This window comes from Perna viridis, chromosome 10 (genome assembly GCF_037379345.1).
Source record: "Perna viridis isolate PV_CMFRI_1.1 ecotype Kerala chromosome 10, ASM3737934v1, whole genome shotgun sequence".
NCBI lineage: Eukaryota > Metazoa > Mollusca > Bivalvia > Mytilida > Mytilidae > Perna > Perna viridis.
Genome location: NC_142454.1, coordinates 14,744,406 through 14,770,447, shown reverse-complemented (window position 1 = coordinate 14,770,447; position 26,042 = coordinate 14,744,406). Strand labels below are relative to the sequence as shown.

At 32.6% G+C, this 26,042-nt stretch overlaps 2 protein-coding genes across 4 annotated transcripts in view; one reads left to right on the top strand and one right to left on the bottom strand.

Annotated features, from left to right (window-relative positions):
• Positions 1 to 4,748: 4,748 nt before the first annotated feature.
• The window catches only part of LOC148604665 (apoptosis-inducing factor 1, mitochondrial-like), a 30,530-nt gene continuing 9,236 nt past the window's right edge, over positions 4,749 to 26,042 (bottom strand). For all 3 annotated transcript variants that reach the window (XM_088549031.1, XM_088549030.1, XM_088549032.1), the window contains exons 6-17: positions 25,534 to 25,624; positions 24,630 to 24,714; positions 23,359 to 23,435; positions 21,277 to 21,385; positions 13,949 to 14,002; positions 12,212 to 12,274; positions 11,717 to 11,805; positions 10,693 to 10,833; positions 9,118 to 9,260; positions 8,553 to 8,682; positions 5,516 to 5,635; positions 4,749 to 4,941 (exon numbers count right to left, since the gene is read on the bottom strand). In XM_088549031.1, the coding sequence (XP_088405157.1) occupies positions 4,819 to 4,941; positions 5,516 to 5,635; positions 8,553 to 8,682; positions 9,118 to 9,260; positions 10,693 to 10,833; positions 11,717 to 11,805; positions 12,212 to 12,274; positions 13,949 to 14,002; positions 21,277 to 21,385; positions 23,359 to 23,435; positions 24,630 to 24,714; positions 25,534 to 25,624 (1,225 nt within the window). In that variant the 3' untranslated portion in view covers positions 4,749 to 4,818. The remainder of the gene's footprint in view (positions 4,942 to 5,515; positions 5,636 to 8,552; positions 8,683 to 9,117; positions 9,261 to 10,692; positions 10,834 to 11,716; positions 11,806 to 12,211; positions 12,275 to 13,948; positions 14,003 to 21,276; positions 21,386 to 23,358; positions 23,436 to 24,629; positions 24,715 to 25,533; positions 25,625 to 26,042) is intronic.
• LOC148604666 (uncharacterized) lies at positions 19,441 to 20,365 on the top strand. Its single transcript, XM_088550025.1, has one exon. The coding sequence runs from the start codon at positions 19,441 to 19,443 to the stop codon at positions 20,269 to 20,271; it is 831 nt and encodes a 276-aa protein (XP_088406151.1). The 3' UTR covers positions 20,272 to 20,365.

Genomic DNA, 26,042 nt, shown 5'->3' with positions numbered 1-26,042 from the left:
GCATTTTTTATGGAAATGGTAGGTTAAACAATGTTTTACAGCTCTCTTAACGTACCGCTTCCATTACAGTTACAATGTAATTATTTCCAGGCTATAGCAAAACAAATGTACAAAGAGGCTGCATAAAATTGCCATCAGTCAGAATTGTGAAAAATCAGTATTCAAAACAGTATAGAAGATATGAACAATAAAAAAGTGAAAATAAAAGCAACCAAATACAATTAAAATATGAGTTCCAACAGAGAAGATATGAAACTTCAAAATAAGTCTTGAACTTTGTTGAATAAAAAATACAGAGAATAAGTTTGTTGACACTGAAAATCACAATTTAGGTCCAGATAATTTATCAAAATCCTTGGAATATGCACTCTAACTTTCCTGTCAGTAGGATGAAGATTGCAATAATGTGAAGTACATATTGTGTAAACCACATTTATTGTTAAACACAGTCATGCCTATAATTAATGCAATTAACAATGATTGATTGGTTATTGGTGTTAAATGCCCAAGCAGCAATATTTCTGCTATATCCAGGCAATGAACATGAAAAGGTTGATAAAATTGACATCAAATAATGATGAAAAGAAAAATGGGATGGGACTTGAGGATTATAGGGTTGTCATTTTGATTGCCACTGGGTATTTGGAGAGGTAGGTATGGTCGGGCAATTTAGCCTCCTCTGACGTAGCCCAAAGGTTCCTGTTCCTAACAGCTGGGTACTGTAACATGCAAGGAACATGCACTATGGTTTGAGGTTAGATTTCTGTATTGTGGCCTGACGACCCCAGCATGTAGCATGCCAGTGGTATCCCATTCCACCACCTGGAGCACACAACCCAGTTGCTCTGTGGGTAGAACGCCCTAGCCCCCATCCAGGCTTATGAGCACTATTTACTTGCCTTTAATGACAAGCTTAGTGCTGCCACAGGCCTATTCTTTTGACACCCAGACCTGCACTGGGCCAATAAACAATGTAATGATATTCTGCACATACACATAAAACCCATGAATAACTGAGTAGTATCCACTTTTAGATTAACAGGTATGAGATATATAGATGAAGAATGTTTCAAGGCTTGAAGATTTGGAGTACTTGTTTCCCTTTCAATTTTAGTTTTTGGAATTGGTTTGTTGGTCTTGTTTTCTTGACCTTGTTAATGTACTACTAGAACAGCAGCCTTTATTTAGATTTTATGGCTAACTGAACTTAGGAAAATCTGTTCAATTAATGTTGTTCCCTCAAAATTCTATGGTCCTTAGCCTTGCTACCTTGACATGGCGGGATGGCCTCATTGAAATCTACCTCCAATTGTCAGATCTTTCCATTTTACTTGAATATTAACAAGCAGTAAGATGAGTGTCTTAGAAAAAGCAGGAAAGAACCGCCAGTATACTGCTAATTTTTTAAGGTACTATATAGTTCTCTTCTTTTTTGCTCACATGGCCAAAAGGGCCATATTTGTTATTGCCATACATCGTTGGCGTCGTCAGTAAACTTCTTTGAATATTTTCTCTGACTTGACAGAATTTTATGGATATTCGTAACAGTATCCTGAGCAAATACTGCATTTGATTTAAAAAAAAAAAAAAAACATGGCAACCATGTCTATTTATAGAACTTTGAGGCAAAGCCACTTATTTTAAGGTAAACTTGTATCTCAACAAGAACGCTACACGTAGCCATATGTCCCCCGCTGCTGTAGAAAGAGTTGAATTACAAATGTTTGACACTTGCATAAATAGCAGATTCAAAACTTATGTGCTTTCATAAGTCCATGTGGCGATTCAAGCAGGCATTCCAAAACAAAAATGATGACAACAAAATGATTTGACTTATCCAAGAACAACTGGGTTCCATCCATATAAAAGCAACTTGGATGCAAGAGATGATATACTTACCTTCAGCTAAATAGCAGTTAAGTATGGTGACAAACAATCCTATAAAATTTGGTCAAATTCTGTTCAGTGGTTTCTGAGGAGTTGCGTCCACAAGGTGTTCCTATTGCGAATAATGTGAAAAATGAACTAAGTCCCATAACTCCCATAAAAATTGTCAAATCAAAATAGCAGTTAAGTATGGTGACAAACAATTCTACAGAATTTGGTCAAATTCCGTTCCCTGGTTTCTGAGGAGTTGCATCCACAAGGTGTTCCTATTGCGAATAATGTGAAAAATGAACTTAGTCCCATAACTCCCATAAAAATTGTCGAATCAAAATAGCAGTTAAGTATGGTGAACTACAGATTGTGACAAACAATCCTACAAAATTTGGTCAAATTCCGTTCAGTGGTTTCCGAGGAGTTGCGTCCACAAGCTTCGGACGGACAGACACCAGCATTTCTATGTCCTTGCTCCGCGTTGCGGCGGGGGACAAGAACTATAAGGGATAGAGAAAAATAAAGTCGACCTACTTGAAGGAGTATCTACTTGTATATATACCAGTAACCACTATTTCTCCACTTGAAAGGAGTTACTCATTTATTTATTTGCAGTTTGACTTGAAGAGCTCTACAAGTCTCCATTAGGATTAAATTGTAGGCCAACTCCTTGATAAAGTTATTGCCCTAGAAATGAGAAAAATTACTTCTATTAACAGTGTTTAGCCAATTTCTTAAAAACCATCATAGATGAAAAAAAATTCAATTGATGAAATGATCGTTATGATAAAGGCTTCAAAGGTCTCCATTCGTTCAAAGTTGTTAGGATTCCTTGTTAATATCCTTGAAAGATGAAAAATGATGTGATATGCTGTTTTTAGGCAATATCTTGAAAATAATAATAGATAGAAACAACTTTCATTTGATGAAATAATCTTAATGATAGCACTGATTAAAGTCTTCATGGGTTGAAGTTGTAGGACTTTTCCCTGTTAGAGTTATTGCCCTTGAAGGGTAAAAATGGTGTTTCCAGCCAGTAGCCAGTAACTATAATAATAATAATAATAATAATAATATAATAATAATAATAAAAGAAACTTTCAATTGGTGAAATGATTCTTGTGACAAGTCATACAAAAGTCTTGGGTCAAATTTGTTGAACGACTCCTTGTTAGAGTTGTTGCCCTTGAAAGGCAAAAAAATAAGCAGGTGAGAGATTCAGGCTCCTGGGAGCCTCTTGTTTTTCTGCAGATTTCCAATCAAAATCTTGAATATTCCTGTTTTTTTTCATCCTGGTATTCCAATAATGGTTTCCTTTGATGTATGTAGAATTTGTCTGTCCATTCACCCATAACAAACCATGTACTGAAAACAATTTATTTGCCTTTGATACTAGTAATTAGATTTAGAAATAGATTCACTTTATTGATCAGTCTACATTATTTACTTCATATTATTTTTATTATCTACTTTTGTTTGACTTCAAAATCATGAATTTAAGCAAAATTTGAACTTCATAAATTAATTAAGTGCACAAATAACAGGTAAAAGACCCATTGATTTGAAATACCCCATGTTCTAAATGTTTGACATTTTATTTTAAATGTGGACTCAAAACCAGAAGTGAAAGATAAAATTTCATTCACAAGTACAATCTATTGCTAAACTGTCAAAAATCATTTTGCAAAGTGCCAGTTAACCTTACAAAGAAACATCATACATGTATCACCAGTGTTAGTTGACATTTTTGTGTCTACTGGTACTTGAAGAACCACAAGGTGAAAGTGCTTACATAAATGTGATTTATTTTATGAGATAATCAGTGGGTTTTTTTTTTTCTGGTGAATTATATGTTCTGTACCAAGATGAATTATATAATCTGTATTAAGTTTTTTTTCTTACTTAAAAGTGTGTCTTAAAGTATTTCAAGTAAAGATTTCAAAATACATGTACAGCATTACAATATACATGCATGTTGGTTAAAGGAGAAGACCATGTTATTGCGCAAGTCATAAATATCGAAACTAATCTGTTTAATATTTATGAAAATTAAATTGAAACAAAATAATTTCCTTTTCTTAATTAATTAATCGAGATTTATTATTAGGAAATTTGAATTTCCCGCCCCTATGGGCGAAACCATGATCGGTTGAACTGTGACGTCACTAAGTCGGTTTGTAAAGTGAAAGTAAATAGGTAATTGATTATGATGTCTGAAGAAATCACAAATTTAGGACTTTCCCCCTATAAATTTAACCCAAAATTAATAGGAGAAGAGATTGAGGAACAACATGTAAGCAAATGTCAGACATCATTGACGAACAACGGGATTAGCAGCCAGATGGCTAGTATTTGTAAAGAAAATCTTATGGCTACTTCCATGACTTCCAAAGAATGTTCGTGTTGCTGTTAAAAAAAACCCAAACTTTTACAACATTTCTCTTTTATCATTCGTGCAATCGTAAGCTTGACAAGTCATCATGTTTTGGTGATTAAATGAACAGGATCGTAGAAATATTTACAGAATATCCTATTTTTACATATTATTTGCCGTACTTGTATCAGTACCAAACCGACTTAGTGATGTCACAAGCCAATCAGAAGCTATCGGTAAAAATCAATTAAGTCTGATGATGATCTTCCTTCAGATAGGAGAGTTCTGCTTGATGGCTATCCACTTATATTTCAAGGATTTAGAACTTTGCATAGCCTTGAGCATTTTATAAAAGCACATTTTGCATTAAAGGTTATTTATTTTTGTTTACGAGGGAATGATTTATCATAAGAGCCTAACTTAATGCAAAGATGGTCTTTCCCTTTAAGACGAAAGTGGTCCACTAAAAATCTGAAAACATAACATCAAACACAAAAATCTTTCAGATTTTATATTTTTACTATAAGATTTTAACAATATTACAAAGTATCACAGCTAGTCTTTTGTCATGATGTTCCATCGTGAGACTTTTGTTTATTTTCTTTGGGTTGTTTTCTATAGCTACGGAATAATAACTTGGACAGTTCATATGGGTCCTCATTTCTTATTTCTTTGCTCCTTTGTAAAATCTGAAATAAAGAACATAGAATTATATGAACAAACTACTAACAATATGTTCATGCCAAATCTTGAAAGGTGAGAAAACAAATTCCCTTTAAACATCATTCTATGCTCAAGTACCAGTAAAACATGTATTAAGTACAGTTTTATCTTTAAAAATCCTGGATTACCAAATAAAGAATAAGTTAAAACTTTTTTTTGGTGACATGCAAAAGTGAATTTATGGGAAATCAGGAATGAATACTAGTGGGGAATTTGTTGCTTCTTGGTTCTCAATTTGATCATCCATATTTATTTTTTTAACATTAGTTTTGTCCTATGTCCTAACTTTTCCACATAGAAAAACATCCAATATCATTTTAATTTACATGTGTCCACATTTTTCACAAACCAGAACAGAGATTTTTCAAGATTTTGCAATAATACTGAATTTTTTTCCAATCACTGATCACAAACCAATACTGTGTCACATCCTCAACAAGACCTACATGTATACATGTCTGGACCTGCATCATCCTCTCATCTCTCAAAAATCATATGTAATTATTTATGCAAGTCACTTTCTATTGACAAAATACTGACCTGTCTTGCAGCATGTACTTTCCCCCTACCAAACACATTCCATAATAATATTCCAACTATTTCTTTCTCTCTATAATAAAACACCACTCCTTCATAGTCAGCCTTGGGATCCAATGCATCCTGTGTAGAAACAAAATAAATATATACACACAAACGTCTCAGAATGTGACGACGTGACGACTCTATTTGCTACACTGCTCCATCATATCAAATTGATACAGGGAAGATATGTAAACGTATAGATAGGTCTGAAAAATTCCAATGATGTTAGAACTGTCAAATTTTGCAGCGCAAATTTTTCGGTCGTTCCCTCCGCGGGACTCGAACTCGTACCACTGTGACATCTATGGCAACACTACCTGCACAAAGTCCAGCACCCTAGTCCACTCGGCCAGCTAGGCTATATAAAATATAGCTTTCACTGGCCGGGTCATTCCTCCTCATAGGATTAATCTAGGGCTGTAACTTAGTACACGATGTATGGTAGTACGGGACAGTTCATCAATGTAGGATAGAGGATCAAATTAATGATGCATGTCACAACAAATCAATATTGCACAAAGTCCAGCGCCCTGGACCACTCGGCCAGCTAGGCTATAAATAATATAGCTTTTGCTGGCCGGGTCATTCATATATATATATATACATAAAATGTCTAAATATGTTTAACATCACCAAAAGATGGTAAAATTTACATTGAATATTTCGGATAACTGATTCCTTCTTCAGCATACAAATAATGTCTATATATATGTGTAAGACTTGAAAGTGCGATGGGGACATCGAAGTGCGAAGGTAACGCTGATCTGCGATAATCAAAGCTGAATTACGTTGGATGTCTAACGCAAATGTGCGGAAGTGCATTGGTATACCCTATTCAACGTCGCCATGAAATTTTACGTGCATAAGCACGTACTATGTCATAGAGAAAACTAACAAACTGAAAGGAAAGTCATGAATGTAGCTAGTAAATTGTTGCCTGTTTAAACAAACGTAGCATACATCATTACTAATTTTGAGTGTTAACATTACATGTATTTAATGAAGTATCAGAATGTAAAAGATACGTTACGTTACTCAAGGTAATTCGAGGAACATAAACTGTAGCTACAGGTTACAAAAGATAGCGGATACTGAAAGTCGTATTTCTTGCATCATGAAAACTATAATAAATAAAATTAAAAGATTTACCAGGACAACTTTGTTATTGTTGTATTAAAAATTTCAAAGTAAATGCTGCTCTTTTTATCAATTTGATATCATGGATTTTTACCTTTAGAAAAAGTAAGACATGCTTTCACAACGATTCATGGAGCATATTCTATAGTTGAAAGTCGAAATAGAAACTGCAATATACGAGTTCAAATAGAGTATTAGAATTTTGAAGACACAAGTTCCGGTGGACCAGACTAGCACGTTTTTCTTCATATTACTTTGATAACCTTAGCCACAGTGTATAGGACAACACACACGCAGAGTAAAGAGAGTCATCTTATACTACATTACATTCGTATTTGCAAATTCTACAGGTACTATCAATCAGATGTGTTTTATGTAGTTCATATGCTAATACAGAAGTCTTAGAGCTATCCACAAGCGTTCTAGAGCTAAGCTAGTAAAAAAATATGTTCGTGTTAAAAGAGTACTCATCCTTCTAAATGAGACTACCAGTTTTTTCTCTTTCCACTGGGTGTAGGTAAGAAATAAAGTAAAATAATTAATTTTGTTCTTATAATTTCCTCAGTAGTTGGAAGTATGAATGAAATGAAAGCAAAGTTTTTTTCTGATTGCATGTATACTATATCATATCTGTTGAATTTTAAGATAATCGTTTATTTACGATTTCAACGGAAAAATCTACATGATAGTCAAACCATTTCAGCAAAGCACAAAAAAAATAACCACACCTCCTTGTAATGGCCAACGCATTTCTGCATTGCTGTTGGCAGTCAACAATCATGTCTAACCATTGCAGTTCAGTGTGATCATCAACGCATTTTGGCGTACTACCATCACACTTCTGCAAGACCATCGTACTTCCACGTCCCGTCGCCAATGATTGTGGCGAGATACAAAATTCTTGGTTTTCCACATAATATTGTGTATTCTTTACTAGTATTTTTCACATTAAAAGCTAGCGACTTTATACATGGATATAAATGAGTAGTGATTAACTTCACATTCTTACCATAAGACTTTCATAATGAGAGAAACTGATTTATTTTCCTACAACTGTGTGTGATTTATAGAACAAAGTAATATGTATTTTTATTTGAACATTCTCACTTAAACTTGCATATAGGAAATGCAAACAAAACTATATCAAGTTGAGAATTAACCAAAACTATTCCTACTTGATGGAGTATCTTCTTGTATATATATCGGTAACCACTATTTCTCCACTTGAAAGGAGCAACTCATTTATTTTTTGCTTTTTGCATGATCACTTTCAGTTCTTGCTACATGTGTTGATGTTTTCTGTCTTCACATTCTTAATGATTCTAAAGTTTGTTTCACCTTGAACCTTAAAGACTACATTATTGGGTTCACCCATTTTCACCTGATTTCACATTCTACAGATATGGCAAACTATGATTCTTAAATCAGTAATAAAGCAAGAAGTCAACAAAAAGAATTCCCCAGCTTCTTTTTGACTAGAATTATGTTTTACACTATTGATTAACATTCTATTGTAGCCATGAATATACATATACATATATTGCCTCTCTCTCCAACAAATTTCAACAAAATCCATTATGAAAATCTGGTAAATTTGCTCTTGGGGACCTTAAGTTATGATTATCCCCCTTTGCTAACACCTCACCAAAGAATTATCTCTACATATACAACCTAACCTTCCTATCATGTTTCATAACACACCATAGAATGGTTAAGGAGAAGCTGTGTTTACAAGATGTGTAGTTGGACATATTGAAGGACAAGTTGATTCCTAAATACACCCTAAACTTTAAGTGCTGGAGTTTCATAATGAGGTACCTTCACCTTTTTTTAATGAAAATGGATAGAAACACTTTACCTTAGACACAATCTCTTCAGATTTACCACCGTTTTTGTCCTTTGCTTTAAACTTCCTGAAAACACTGAAAGTTTCTAAGCTAGAGTCTACTTCACCTATAACTTGGTAACTTTCTGATCCCAAATCTGACCTGATATAAAGAACAAATCAGTCAAACATGAAGTTAATTTGATGATGCAAGATTATATATATACTGCAAACAAAGTTTGTTTCATGGCAAAAAAGGAAGTGGAATTTATCACAGCATGTTTTCAATGCTAGATGAACAAGCCAAAAAACAACGTTTCCCACCAAAGTAGTGATTATTATATACGCCATGCCCCCTTCTTTGTTTTTATGTTCAAAGTCCCACAACTTTGAAACCATACTTTGAAAAATATAGAAAAACAGGAGGTAGCTTAAAGTTTGTATAAAAATGCCAAAATCAACAAAATAAATTTAAATTAAGGGCGGCCTACATCTTACAACATATTCTTTTAAGGTCGAATGTGTCAGAATGAAATAAACCATGTGACTAAAGTAAAAGGATTGAATAGCTTTTTTTAAACAGTATTACTACACCCACCAGAAATACGGTTGATGTTCATACAGTTTCTTGGCACCAGTCATATTTTCACCAGCCAGTTTACCCGTAGCGTCTGCTGAATTGTAATGCTCCATTCTGCATCTACCATACTTGTAATCATAAAAACTAGCAACATCACCAGCCTAGAAAAAATATAATTGTTTAAGAGGGTTCACATACACGTACATGTAGTTGGTTGAATATACGGATCAAACTAAAACAAAATAAAAAATAAGTGTAGTTCCGGGCAGTTAATAGAATTTTTTTATTATTTAATTTTAGTTAATTCCACAAGTTGTAGTTGACATTTTCATTAATTAATTCTACCTCTACTCAATGTTGTGTTTCAAAACCTTATTCTTTCCTCTTGTTACAATGCTGACTAAACTAAGTAATAGTATAGATAGCTCTGGGCTTAAACAAGAGAGACCAATCAATGTCTGGATCTGTGTCCACAGCAGCGGTAATTCATAGTTTCTGAGGAAAATGCGACAAAAAAAGTGTTACAGACAGAGATAAGGAACTATTGAACATAATTCCCTTAAAAGTCACTGAATCAAAATTTCCTGATAATATGCACAACATATGGTGTCCTTGCTACATACCGATGTTCTGTTGGGTAGTTTTAGAGACAAGCTGATACACGATGATTTTCAGTAAATATCTAATTTCAAAGGGCATAACTCCCATAAAAATTGACAGTCAGTATTTCTTGACAATATGCACAACTACATATGGTATTCTTGCTACATACAAAAGCTCATGAAATTCAGTAAAGTAGTTTACAAGAAGTTGCCATGACAAGCTGATACATGATGATTTTTAATCAATTTCTCAGTGTAAAAGGACATAACTCCAATAAAAATGATGTTCTTGCTCCATACCAAGTATTAGAAAATTATGTTGGGTAGTTTCAGAGGATATGTGATGAGAAGCTGACATATGATGATTTACGGTAAATTTCTAAGTTCGAAAGGCTTATCGTCCAATAAAATTACATATGGTGTTCTTGCTACATAGCCAAGTTTCAAGAATTTTTGCTAAGTAGTTTCAGAGGAGTTGCGATGATAAGTTGTAGTGTCATGGAAGGATGGACAGACAAAGTAAGGATGGACAGAGTGACCAAACTCCCAGACCTGCTTCCAGACTCAGACGCAGGTAAAAAAGACAGATGTGAATAGAAAGTTATGGTTGGTCAATTGTAATTAGATTTTTTTTCCTTTGGCAAAAAAAGTCTAGGATGGTGGTATAAACTATGGTCGGCTGGGTGACCAGAACCACACTATTTTTCAATTTGGCCTCATCTTTACCTCAAAGTGTAATTGAAGTGCCTCATTAGGCTTGGAAGATGTTGCAGCTGAGAATAACTCGAAAACCTCAGTCTACTCAGTATATAACAGTCTTCTTGTCAGCTTTCTTTTTTATGTGTCCATTTTGTATTCCATATATGTACAAACTCAATAAAGTTTACTTTTATGAGGAACTGATCAGAGCTTGTTGGTTTTTGTAAGTATTAATCTAACAAGAAGGCGACCAATTTTTCTTAATTCATGTTCTCATATAAATATCACCTACCACCCAAACATTAGGTTTGGCTTCTAGTTCAGCATTGGCCATCAGACCTCCTCTATCAGGGTCAATTTCAAGGTCAGACTTTTTAGCAAGGTCATCATTTGGTTGTATACCAACAGCAACCACAACATCATCAACTTTGATCTGAAAATACATGGGGAATAAACTGTGTTACCTTTCTTCATGTATGTACGTTTCAAATGGTACAAAAGAAAGCAACAACTCCTAACATCTATTAAGTAGCACTCCAGCTAAGAATCATGCAAAATGTGATTCATTGGTGAAAAGCCTACATATTTTTATTTTTCATATTTTGTTTGAATTGTCATAGTAAACTGAAAATAACATTTGTTTTTCATATAACCCGTGCTCTTAGGAGATAAAAATTATACATAATGCATTGCAGAGTTCAAAATTAAGGGAGATAACTCTGTAAATGACGCTCAAATACAATAGAATCTACTGGAGTTTCAATGTAGATTCTCTACTAAGAGCAGGCAGATTTGAATGAATAATTACACATTTCATAGTATAGACCCATATAACAACTTAATTACAAAAATAAAAATATGTAGCCTTTTATAGGGTGTATCACATTTTTCAGATTTTGCATGATTCTTACAAAGACAGCTACTTAAGTGTGTTCATTGTATTTACAACCATTTAGAGACAATTCTGTCATGTACTTCTTTCTATGTTCTAAGATGCTGATCAATCAAAACTCATTTGTGAAATTTGGAGGCAGGGGTTAAAATTAGCACTGGTCTGAGGTCCAGGACCTTCTATTTCTGAGGTCGAATCATTTACCTGAGTCCTGGAGCCACCATACTTTATATTTATTCTTATTGGGGACCTGGTGGAGCTTTCATTTAGGAGGCAAAAGAGTTCATAAACTTTCACACTCAAAAGTTAATTTAAAAATGCATACAAAATTTCTAATATCCCAATATTAAAGTACAAACATTGATATGTTGATTATTGTGTTTAAGTATGAAAATCAAATGATAAAAAAGGGAGATTTTTATACCTGACTTCCATCATTAAGTGTCAGTATAACTTGTCTATCATCATACTCTGCAGACTTGATGGTTTTACCACGTATCACATCCACACCCTCTACAACAGAAATATGATAAAGTTTTTGTAAATGTAATCAATAATTTTGATTTTATTTCATTTACTATGTGTCTGCTCCATGTTTTTACAGGATAATGAATTTACATGCAGTTGGTAGTTTTCATGAATAGACATCTGGTTTTGAAAGAGCTTTGTGACAACCAATGTAAAACTCATTGAAGTGGTTCATATACATTCACTGAAGTCAAAAATATTTTTGTACATCACGAGTGCAAACAAAAGTTCTAAATAAGTTTTCAGCTACCAGTATTTATAACAGACAGGTGAAAGTAAGCTATAACACAGTACAAATATTTATCTATATAACATCAAATTGACATTGTAATTCAATACGACCATATTTTATAGCATGAAACTCTAAATCAATCATTAAAATTCTAAATACCTTCTTTAATTTTTTCTGTTGTATACTGACTGAGGTAGTCTGGCAACACATTTCTCATCACACCTGGAAGATAGTATATCTACTACATGTATCTCAAAGACAACAAATTATGAATAGTCCCACATGCTCTATTTTATTATAGTCAAACAGAAAGTTCGTGTCATATAGAAGTTTTGATTAAAATGTGACATTCAACTAGAAATACTGTGAGCAAGCTTAAAAAAAGAACATTCCCTGTTTCAAATGTAATGAAACAAGAGGCTCCCAGGAGCCCAAATTGCTCACCTTGTTAAATTTTTGCCTTTCCAGGGCAATAACTCTAACGAGGAGTGCTGACTCCATGAAGAATTTTGTGGAACTACCATCAGAATCATTTCATTAACTGAAAGTTTCATTCTATCTATTACAGTTTTCAAGATATTGGCTGAAAACTGCAAAAAACATATTTTTTGCCTTTCAAGGGCAATAACTCCTATGGAGTCATCAGACAACACTGATCCCTGGAGACTTTTGTAGGCCTTATAATAAGGATCATTTCAGCAATTGAAACATACTGGCTAAATCTAAAGGTTTTTGTGATATAACTAAACAAAACTACTGTAAAACCACTATGTTCTATTTTTAGTAAAGATCGCCATATTTTTTAACCAATCAAAAATCCAAATAATCATTTCGTGAAGGATACCCTAAAAAACAAGAATACAACTTTAATTGAATTCTGTACAGCAGTTTCTGAGAAGAAGATTTTTGAAAGTAATAACATCAAAAACAGCAAAAAAACATCAAAAATGTGCAATAACTCTAACATGGCTCAACAGATTTTCACCAAAATTTGACCACCAATAGATCTCATCAAGCTGAATACTTTTACCTATGTCAGAATTTGGCTAAACCTAACAGTTTTGGAGATATATGCAAAAATCTCCTGTCTGACCACCTGTGTTATATTTTTAGTAATGGTGGCCATGTCTTTAAACGATCAAAAATCCAAACAAAACCTTTCTTAGTAGTTTCTGAGAAGAAGATTTTTGAAAGTAATAACATCAATAACAGCAAAAAACATCCAAACAGGGCAATAACTCCAAAATGGGTGAACAGATTTTCACCAAAATTTGACCAACCACAGATCTCCATCATACTAAATACTTTTACCTTGTCAAGTTTTGACTAAACCTAATGGTTTTGGAGATATATGCAAAAATCTGCTGTCTGACTCCTAAGTTCTATTTTTAGTAACAGCGGCCAAGTTTTTTAACTGATCAAAAATCCAAACTGTCATTTTGAGAAAGATACTCTAAGGAACAATCACTGTAAGTTTCATGCAAATCTATTCAATTGTTTCAGAGAAGAAGATATTTGAAGAAACTGTGAACGATGACAAAGACGATGACGGACGCCAAGTGATGGCAATGGCTAACATGGCCCACAGCCAGGTGAGCTAAAAACTTTAATTTAGATTACCTCCCTTTTGAGTCTTTTGACAATAATCATATGCCCTCATACACGTATACCTTCCTAAAAATTCAAAGAATATCCCTTGAGTGGTTTAGGAGGAGTTACACTTACTAGTTTTTCACATGCAAACCACTGAAAAGTGATCCTTTCTAAACTGAACCCTGAGAAGTCTGAAAACCAGACACTTTTAACAGGAGTAACTTTAAAAGTTCAGAAGAGGTTATATTTTCACACTGGTTTCGCTGTAATACTAAAGTCTATTGTTCATGAATAATTACATACCTTCCTCTGGAAATATTTGATAAACTTTCAAATTTGTTAGCCCTCTGTTTTGACCTGCAAATTAATAGGGAAACAATTTTTCATGATTATCAAAATTTGGTCAAACAATTAAGTCCAATTCCAAATGAAATGTAAAGATACCATTGCAAAAAATCTAAGTTTAAATGAAAACTTAACAAGTTTACAGAATTTTGACAAACCACAAAAGTTGAATTTGATACATCACCATTTTCAGATTCAGATTCAGAAAAAGAAGACGACGACTTAGTTTGTTAAAATTAAAACCTGTACTACAACACAAGAAGAAGAAGATTAAGACTTGTTTATTAAAATACAACCTGTGCTATAACACAAGAAGAAGAAGAAGAGTGCAACATGATACGACTACTGTGGTCAAACCCTGAACAGCTGGGGCAAGTAAGGACACAATATTAGCTTTTGATACAATTAAGTATAGATACTTACAATTCATTATGGACACAACAAATGGTTTGGATCCTATATTGCACAACATTTGAAATTCAATTAATTTAACAAGCATGTCTGAGCTGTTACTTATTTGTCTTTCAAGATAGGCCTTCGACATTTGCATGTCAGTTGAAAACCTCAAGAGGATGAATCCATTACCTTAATCAGTGGTCAAATTTCATTTTGTTTGTTTTTATATGACAGCAACATTTGCAGCTCATCTGCATCATTGTCCTCTGGGGATATTTAAGTTTCTGTGCAATAACTTAAGTTGTGGTTGATCAACTGTTATGAAGTTTTGATATGATTTTTACTTACCACTAAAGGAAGGTTCCCATTTAATTTGGAGTTTGTGGCTCCTACCGTTTTAGAATAAGGAGCCAAAAAGGGTAAAAATAGGTATTCTATTAAAACCCATGTAGAATGTTTTTTTTTTTCAATTTTTATTATTTGTTTTTTATTGTGTTCCTTATTTAATTCTGGTAAACTGTATCAAGCAGATTTTATGCATTCTGGACTATTTTCATGTTAAGGGGGTCAAAAGTTTGGTGATGCCCAAAAATTCAACTTTTATATTTTTCGTCTGATTTTGAAAAATTTTATTATTGGCTTCCTGTCTGCGTTTTTCAATCTGATTTCAGATATCTTTTACAATATTCGAATTATAAGGAGTCAAAGGGATCACATCCCAAAAATGGACTTTTTTTATTATGGGTATGATTTCTAAAATTTTTTTTTATTGGATTCCTTAAGAAAACCCCTGCTTGCATTTCTCAATCATATTTCAAATATCTCTTATGGTTTTCGAGTTAAAAGAATCAAAGGAACCTCAAAAAATTATACTTCTTTATTTTTGATCTGATTTCGAAATTTTTTAAAATAGCTAAAGAAAGGGTCTTAGCTCAAATTAAAAGGTTGCCAACTTTGGTACACAATACACTGTCTTGAAGTTGTGTGCCACATATAACCTCTAGAATATTTACACATATCATCAAAAATTTGAATACAGACTATCAAGGTAAGGAAATTATGCGACCAGCATAGTAAAACAGTAATACATTACCATAATAAATCTGTTTTAAATCTATCAGCATTCTATGTAAGAATTTTAAAGTGTTTTTTCCCTACAAAAATGTATGTCTCCTTAGTTCCAATGTTAACAAGATGTTGAAGACTATGCCCTACTAAGAATACCCCAACTCAACCATTTCAGTCAAAGCTGGGAAAGAGAGACAGTACAATTCATCATGCAGATGCAATAAACCAAATATCTAAACATTCCCTGCAACAGAAGCTGAGTAATCTGATATGAAAATTTCCATTATGTGGCACCCAAAAAACTACTAAGTTGATCAGTAAGCAGGAAGTAGATGAGCAACAAACCTATGAGAAAGCAATATACCAAATATCTAAGCATTCCCTGCAGTAGAAGCTGAGAAATAAGTTACAAAAATTTTCATTATAAAGCACCCAAAAAAAAAACTACAAAGTTGATCGGTAAACAGGAGGTAGATGAGTGACAAACTGGAAAAGAGGAGACACTGTACAAGTTATCATAAGGAAGCACTATACCAAATATCAAAGCATTCCCTCCAATTGTAGCTGAGAAATCTCTTACAAAAAGAGTGTAATGAACAGACAAGGTGATTGCAGTATAGCCTCCACCCTATGGAGCAGGGGTATAAAAAGGGTATTACTCTTAGAAAATTCAGTGAATCATAAACTCCTGGTAATGTGTACAACTACATATCCTAACTACCTACAACATATCATGAATTTAGTGCAGGTGTTTCTGAGGAGTTGTCTAGTTGCACTTACAAAAGCGTCACAAAGAGTAATCAAGGGAACCAAGGCCACAGCAGTAATCAAAAGAATATAATCCAGGGACAAAGACCAGACATGGAAAACAGACATACACAACAAAGAACATAAAGTAACTAAAATCATACATACAAAGTAACAAAAGTAAATGAGCAACTCAGACTCCACTAAAAACTGGGAGCATGGACCAGGTGCACCCGTAGGATAACCTTCCTCTGCTTTTCTAGAAACACCCGCCAAGTTGCTCATAAAAAGTCAAGTCCGTAGTAGACAAACGAGGGAAGGAAAACTATGACAAAAAGACAGACAGGGCAAAAACAATATGTCCCCCACCAAAGAAAAACATAATTACACAGGATAATAAAAATGTGTGCATACTTAGATAAGGCTTTAAAGAGGGAGAAGTCTACATAATTTTCAAACTGATAATTTCAACACTTCATGAATTAAGTAGCACTCATGCTACAAATAATGCAAAATGTGATTCATGGGTGAAAAGCCTACATATTTTCATTTTTGATATTTTGTTTGAATTGCCATAGTAAACAGAAACTTACATTCAATTTTTCATACAACCCATGTTCTTAGGAGATAAAAATTACATAGAATGCACTGTAAATTTTGAAATTAAGGAAGATAACTCTGTAAATGACCTTCAAATACAATAGAATCATTGGATTTTCAATGTTGATTATCTTCTAAGAGCAGGCAGATTAGAATGAATAATTACATATTTCATAATATAGACACATAAAACAAATTAATCACAAAAATAAAAATATGTAGCCTATTTTGGGGTCTATCACATTTTACAGATTTTGCATGATTCTTACAAAGACTGCTACTCAATGTGAAGTACTTGAGTTCTAATTGCTATTAAGATTGCAATCACTATTGACATTTAATCAAACAAAAGAACTCATTGGAAAACTGTAAAATTTACACATTTCAAAGTAGTATAGTTATAAAATTAATCAACGCTTTTATAATGAAGGAATGCCTTTGTTTCCAAAATTCTAATTATTACATACAAACTGCTCTTTCTCAATAAAGAATAATGTCAAAAATTTTCCATTGCCACTGCCTTTAAATTAAATAAAATAGAATGATAAGCATCTATATAAAGTTAATTTAGAGTCATTAACAATTCTATAGATATAAAAAATATGATCACCAACTTGTATACATATATTATTCATCTTTCCTAGACAAAAAACATGCCATTTTGTTATACAAAAGCCATTCATAAAACCCACTCAGACAAAGTCAATTAAAGATCAATTAAACTAGTTGCAACTGAAGATATTACTTCATTTCAACTGATGGTTTATATCCCAAATATTAACAGAAATAACTCCAACCAAATCAGACCAAAATTTCATTTTTTACATTTTTGTTTTTAGTGTATCTCCATGATGTATATATGTATTATAATACAGGACCACTATGTGAACTAGTATAAGGTACCAGTGATTTTCAAACCCTTATTTTCGGTCCGAATTTCTGCCCCATTCCCAATGAGAAAAGGGCTCTAAGAATCCCAATTGTGGGTTGTAAAATTCCCAATTTTCAACAGACGTCAGGTCGCCTCGAGATCGTGATCATGTTTTTTTTCTTCCGTATCATACTCTCTTTATTTACATTTGGATCGTCTTTTGAGGTGTTTCGTTAGTTTTCCTTATACTATCAATGCCATTATGATTGCATTTAGCAATCTATTCTATTTTATCTCATCGTTGCGCTTGAACGGAACTAAAAAAAGTTAAACAGACAAGCAAAAATATTACCCATATAATACATCAATAGAATATTTCTGACTGGATAATTAAATTGCTGGTGCGGCGATGTCTCATAATTCCAAGTTCTATTTAAAAAAAAAACTGAGCTCAGCTGATAGTGCTAAATGTCGGAAATTAGATTCATTTGGCTTAAAAAAATCAACATGAAAGAAAACTTAAATTTTAATATACTATTAAATGATTCAAATGACAAATGTTTTATTAATGTTTGAAACTAAAGAAAAAGGAAAACAATATGCATTATTAGGCTGAATTTTTTATGAGAGATGTACATGTACAAACTTTTCTTCAGTCATTGTTGTATCGAAATTGTCTTCCAAAGGAGAATTACAATCTTCAATGCTGAGGGAACAGTAGTGTTTCTCATTTATATATCATTTCCCAATTGCATGGGCCCCTTCCCAAAAACAGTAGGAAAATAACTGGGTACTAATATGTGTTAATTCTGTCTAAATAAAGGCTATTATTATTTAATTTTTCTTTTGTTTTAAACCTCAGCTCAGATACAAGGATGCATTTTCACCATAAGATACTTAAACAATCATAATTCATTTTATAGTTCTAATCAAGTAATTTTATAGTAGGAGAGTTTAATGATTCCATCAATAAGTTAGACTAACACCATAAACTTTCAAAGTATTTGTAAGTAACTTAAGATGCATGCCTTCATAAATCAAATGTTTTGTATTGAAATGAAAGTTAAGCATGCATTGTAGTTATTTTTGAAAGATAGAAAACATTTTTTATAAATTGACAACAATTTTATTGTTTTTTTTTTTTAAAACAAAGCCTGACATGAGCAACACATTTAAAATTGTAAAGTTAATAGTTTTATTTTCTAATGTAATTTATTTGCACAACATATTAATTTTCAAAGTGTCAAAACTCCCAGACACTGAGCAAAATTCTTTCAAAACATGTACATATTTTTGTTATTTAAATCTTATTGTTTTCTAAAGCTTGGATGACAGAGCAATCAACTAAGGTGATAGCTTGTGTTTATATAAACCTGAGGCCTAAACACTTCTCCTTGGCTAATACTTTAACAGTTTGTAAAGTTTGTCAATCAACACCAGTAATTATCTTACCTTTGTAAATTACTGGAGTAATTAGTGATAGATACAGGTGTTCTGTGATCTACCTGAGTTAATTAGTAGCTCATTTGTACAGGTGTTTATCTAACCAATATGGCTTACCTGAATGAAAGTTGCTCATTTAAACAATTACTTATTGTTTAATTAAAGATTAAGAATAGAAAAAAACTGGCCACAATATGGGGTTGTTTTCATAAGTTGATTAGTGTTACTGGACTACTTAATATAAATAGTGTCTGGTGTCAGCACATACTCATTCTCAAATTGTCTACCACTGAAAACACTTATCAAATATCACTGAATAGTCAACATGGTTTTGGATATAAATAAGAAACCTGCCAGGATGTTGTTCACCATTGAGAACTTGGCAAAGAGCAGTCGAGAAGAGAAGCCAAGTGAGTCTGAGCCTACAGCTGTCATAACATTTAATGACAGTGCCTTCACACCTGTTAAACTTCAGACAGAGATAACACCACTGACTAGCACTCCTCTGTCTTTACCTCTGGTTGCACCTGGGAATGAGGACAAATCCACAAGAAAGAGACACAACTCAATTGAGTCAGAAGACAGCAGCTTAAACTCAACTGATTCCAAGACAAGGGAATGCAGTACTCCAAATTCTACCACAGATGAGTCAGACTGCAATAGTAGTACATCAGAGAGCAGGAAGAAAGCCAGAGCAGCCTTCACCAACACACAGGTCAACGAGTTAGAAAAACGTTACAAAAGGAGCAAGTATCTACCAATAGAGGAAAGAGCAGGGCTGGCACAGAGACTCAAACTAAGTGAGCAACAGATCAAGACATGGTTCCAGAACCGTCGCATGAAAGAGAAACGGCAAGTCAAAGATGGCAGGACAGGATATTTCCCAAGTGGGGGTGTGGATGTTGCCCAGCTTGCAGCATATGGTATACCATGTCCTCCACCACACAATGTAACAACAAATCAGTCTTCACAGTTACCAGGACATGTAACACAAGTGTACCAATCATCTCCTGTAACTCAACAAGCGTACAATACACATTTTCTGCCATCTTATATGTATGGATATACTCAAATGTCACCAATAGTGTATCAAGGATATACCCAACAATATCACCAAGGAGTATCACCACTGGCTGTACAAAACCACAGAGTATGATATTTCACCAACACTTAGTGACTTTAACTTATTTCTTGGTGCTATTAGTGAAATGATCAGAAACACTACTTATTTTGTGTAATGGATTATCATGTGGGCTATGTTATATAACTGTTATTGATTTTACTATTGTTATGTGTTATTTATAATGTAAAAATTATATAAATAATTCTATAGAAGTTTTTGAGTATTTTAGTACTGCCTACTATTTACTATATATGTGTACAAGTGATTCATTTAACAAAATTTCATACTAGTCAAGTGTTCTCCATAGAAAATTCAAATTCTGGTAAACTAGAAATTTTGGACAGCATCTTTTTCTTTGAAAGTATAATAAACATCACTTTTGTAACATTACTACAGGAAAATCTCTTCAAATAGCCTCACATTAAATAAAAAAAAAATGTAGCATCAAATCAATCATGATGCTAAAAGGCCTTGTGAAGAACACTGCTAGTTCTGATGATGTTAATTATCAATGCAATACTTGACTATTCTTAAATACTTCATACGATTTTATGCACAAAAGAAGTAAAAATACAACAAATATAACAGTTCAAACTAACAACTATAAATTACTAAATAAAATTAATAACAAATCGTTAACACAGTCCTTCAAACTATTTATAGAGAATACCATAAACAAAAAAACGCCAAGCAAAAAACAGATAAGAAAACAAAAAATGAAAAACACAATACAACATAAAGATCAAGAAAATCAGAAGAACAAACATTCTTAAAACATTATCTTTGACATGACTTCAACAGAATTAGAGTTTCCAAAATCCACAGAAGGTGCAGTATCATTACATGTATCATTCCAAATTGAACTTAAAATCGACATCCTGTAAACCCATTTCAAAATGCATACCCATGTCTATAAGACTTGAACATTTGGTACCGTATATGGCAGCATAATTCATGGGATTTGTTTCTTAAAGCCACAATGATGACTCATTATATTTCATACCAAATTAAGTAATTTAATTACCAATGTATACAAACCTCTATAAGCCATACCGCAGGCCAACTCACTTCCCAGAAATCCACCCCCAATAACAGCAATTGACTTGTCTGCATGTGCTAGCATGTGTATTCGTACAAAGTCCTCCATCTATAAGAATAAAAATGATTTCTTTAATATATTCATACAATTATTTTGATAGAACAAAATGTTGCATGCTAGGTCATGCTGTCAGACCTAGAAAAGGGAGACATGGTACAAGTCACCATGCAAAAAGCAATATACGAAAATATATAGAAGATGAGAAATCTTTTACAACAAATGTAACAGAGGGATGGATAGACAAGGTGACTGAAATATAGCCCTTACTTAAATGAGTGGGGCTTAACAATATACAAGTTTTCATAATCTGACTACACCACAAACCAAAAGTTATATCTACCATAATGCACCATACTCACAAAAGACAACATTTGATTTGATTACCAATTAGTTTATCAATTTCAGTAAGATAGACAAAATGAAACAAGCTCCCTATTTGACATGTAATATATTAATTATTTATCTTTAGTCATCTTTCAATAACTGATATAAAGTGTATGTGTTGTACTATCAATGTAGAAAGGTAACCTTTTATTAATCAATCATCATTTCTAGTTTTTACAAGCCATGGAAGGCTGAGTTTGATAATACATTTCTTGTGTCAAAAGTTGCAGACAAAATGCCAGATATTCTGACATTTTGTTCATAGCTCTAAGGACTTAAACAGCACTCCAGTTAAGAATCATGCAAAATGTGATACATGGTTGGAAAGCCTACATATTTTTATTTTTGATATCTTGTCTAAAATGCTTTAGTAAACAGAAATTAACATTTGTTTTTTCATATAACCCATGCTCATAGGAGATAAAAATTGCATAGAATGCACTGTAGAATTCAAAAGTAAGGGAGATAACTCTGTAAATGACACTCAAATACAATAGAATCTATTGGATTTTCAATGCTGATTATCTCCTAAGAGCGGGCAGATTTGAATGAATAATTACACATTTCGTAATATAGACCCACAAAACAACTTAATTATAAAGAAAGAAAAATATGTAGTCTTTTTTGGGGTGTATCACATTTTTCAGATTTTACATGATTCTTACAAAGACAGCTACTTAAACCCCACTAAATGGATGTTGTCTTGAAGAGGACATGTGATATTCTAAACATTGCAATTATATCTGAAATTAAGGAAACCAATCATAAAATTATGTACCAAAAGTTTTATATACAGACAATTTTAACTTCACACACGTCTAAAACAAACAATTAAGCCTTGTTACAAATCAGTGTTTTACACACATTATAAATGGAGTAGATTACAATTCTAAATTTGTACAACTCATTAGCTAATGACATTAGTCTTCAATGTACTCCAACTAATCTAAATTGAATTATACAACAAAATCTCAAAGGTGCTATCAATATAGAAACAAAATACATTATAACAACATAGTTTACTGTATTGGACTAATAAACTAATCTTTGTTTTAGAATTCAAATATTCTTTGAACTATTTAAATGATTTATCTTTGGAATCACCTTCTAATCTCTCATATGTTTGGCTTCCAATTTAATCTGCTTAGGTCTCACTAACCACTTCTCAAGTTTCCATTATTTTTTCATGTCATTTTTTTTTTAATTTTACTGTGGATCCCCAGGACAAATGATGTCTTCAAATTCCTAACCGTTGCAGAATTTCAATTACTTGGAAAATTAAGGATTTCAAAATCTTTATACTAAGAGTACAACGATCACAGAAATTTTTCACAAAATTGAATTGAATAAATAATACTGAAAATCCATATTTTTACCTTTTCTGCTAACTGACTGCATGTCAAACAACATTCTATCCTTTGGTAGTGAATTACAAATATCATTTTAAAGTACACATTCTCATCTATTTCTTGACCATTTTTGACACACACACAAATATCATGCACTTACAATGCACTGATCTATGTTCAGTGTGTTTTCGGTGCAACATTGAGGGGTGACCATTTGACCTGTAAGTGCAACCTTCTCAGATTTCTGACTGAAGAGTACCTACACAGATGGTAGAAAAAATCACTTACCGTCCTGAACAGATGAACTTTGGACTTGACACCGTAATCTGCTTCTTCAAATACTGGAAGATTTTTTGGTCTACCACCTGAATATGAGAAATATAAGCCCATTAAGAATGTGTGTGTATTAAGTATCTACATAAATTTACCCTGAAGCATTTGTGACTTAAATATTTTTTGCTGCTTATACAATTTTCCTGTCATTTTCCCATAGTACACTTCAACAAAATTTGACCTATCAATACCTTAAAAAAGCCAACTTTACAAACACTTCAATAGCCAATTCTGAAGGTTATGAGGTATAAATACTTGGATAATGTAATAAATTTTATTTTTTTTTTTCTTCATCATCATATGCCATATCTTATACACATTTTGACTGATTCTTAAACAGTTAAATACTTAAATTGTCAGCTTTATTACTAAATACTTAATACATTTATTAAAGCTGATTATATATATTAAAGCAATTTTGAATTGTCTAAATCACAGAAGAGAGAGGACCTCTATAATGTTGTTATAACTTGAGTCCAATCCCCTTGCTTGTACTTTTGAGCAAACAAATATGTTTAAATTAAACTACAGAAGTGTTCAGCACATTCATACCCTAAGGTACATGATCGATGCTTCTTCTATAAAGCTTGATCAACAAGAAAATTGCTTTTTAGGTCAGGTATATATATAAAAAATGTGTTTTTGGTAATCCAAAATGACATTTTTCATATTTTCAACTCTAACAATTTAAAAAAAAATATATTTCCACAAATCTTATTTAGACATTAGATTTTGATATCAAATTTTTTATTTGTCAAATTGCTTCAATATTACTGAAAATCGTCAACAGTGTGTAAAACAAAGCAAAATTTTCTTCAGATTGACAAAACAACTTCTTATAATGGCAGATAACAGAAACTGAAGATTATTATAATCCTTGATCCAATTTTTTAAATATTTTCCTCATTGCAACTCAGGAAAAACAAAATACAAAATTAACTTTCTGACAAACTGAACCTTCATTTTTTACAGCCTGCTACTGGAAACACAGAATTTTTTTTATTTTACATGTTTTAGGCCTAATTGAACACACAATATCCCTAAATAGCATCTGAGAATCTATCATAAGTACATGTTCAAATTGTTTGGATAAGTAATATTCTGTTTTTTTTTCTATTACTTATAAATGAGTATTGGTAGTGCTTGAATTGAATGTTTATTGTGATGATTGTTTGTTATATTCAATATGCTAGAGATAATGAATTCAACACCGACACACTAATTACCTGTAGCAATGAGACATTTGTCATATTTTATCTGTTTAAAGTTATCTAAATATGCAATCCTCTTTTCTGTATCTAATTTTACAACCTAAATGAAAACAGAAAATAATCGTAACTACCTGTAATTACTTATCTAAAACATTGACAACTTTATACCTATACCTTAAAAGGGAAAAATCTAAGATACATGTACATGTAGGTAAATATATATTAAAAAACAATAGAAAATAAAACAATTGTAAACCATGAATCTCTGTACTGCTTGCTGTTTGAGTTAGTACAGTACCTAAACTGATCCATGCAGCAATAATTCGGATAATTGATCAGTTTTAGATTCTGTCATCAATACATCAAACTGATCCATAAAAATGGTGTTTTCGTTTTACAGATGACAGCTGTCAGAACAGTTCATTGTTTAACAGAATGTTTTTTTTCTGCTTTTTTTCCCATTTTACACAAATTTACTTAATGAAATAGATTTAATTTTTATTACTTCTCTTTTACAATTGCTTGTTTGCTTGTTTGTGTTTTTTCAATGAAAATACAAAACATGAATTTTAAAGCCAAGTTTATAATAGCATTATGTAAGAGGTATATGGGCAGACAATCGGAAAGACGGAGGAGCAAAATAATTCCTATTTACCTCTCAAAATTTGCTGGTGGGGGTATGATAAACATTCAACATGGGGTATACCCCCAAATGTACAAGTCTTTAATTCAGAGAGCACCCAAATTTGTTTAAAACTTATGCCTCTTTTATATACAGACACACACCAAATTTTAAATCAATCCATCAATTGGGACTGGAGATAACTACCCTACAATGAAATTAGGAGGTACAGACTGATGGACAAGGTGATTCCAATACATTTCTTGAGCAGGGGTTTACATTCAAGAGAACAATTACCTTTCTACCCTGTGCAACAGCTACTCCACCATACTTTGTTTCTGGTAAGTCCTCTGGATCTACATAAAAATCACCAGGGTCATAAAACACTCTGAAATTATACAAAAGCATCTAATATATTGTCTTTAGGACTGTTCTCTATGGCAGTAACTAAAAGTGTAAAAGTCTTAACAAACATGTAATCTGTTTTTTAAAGGGTTTGTTAGTCTACAGTAGTTTTAGTTTCAGTTTCCTTACCAGAATTCCTGATGTAGAACGTATTGAAATTCAAAGATCAATCTGAATTTTATTGTTTACTTCCAGGATCTCTGATAGATGTATTATTATTCAAAATCTTCTATTTAATGCTTTTCTTAACATATTATCTTGTAGAAATAGATATTTGCCATTTTTAAGTCGCTAATAATGTTAGCGACTTCTTGCACTCGTAATTTCTGTATTTAATATTTGCATATGATTTGCATTCATGTGTAGTTATACACCACATAATCCAGCAGATCTTCGCCGGG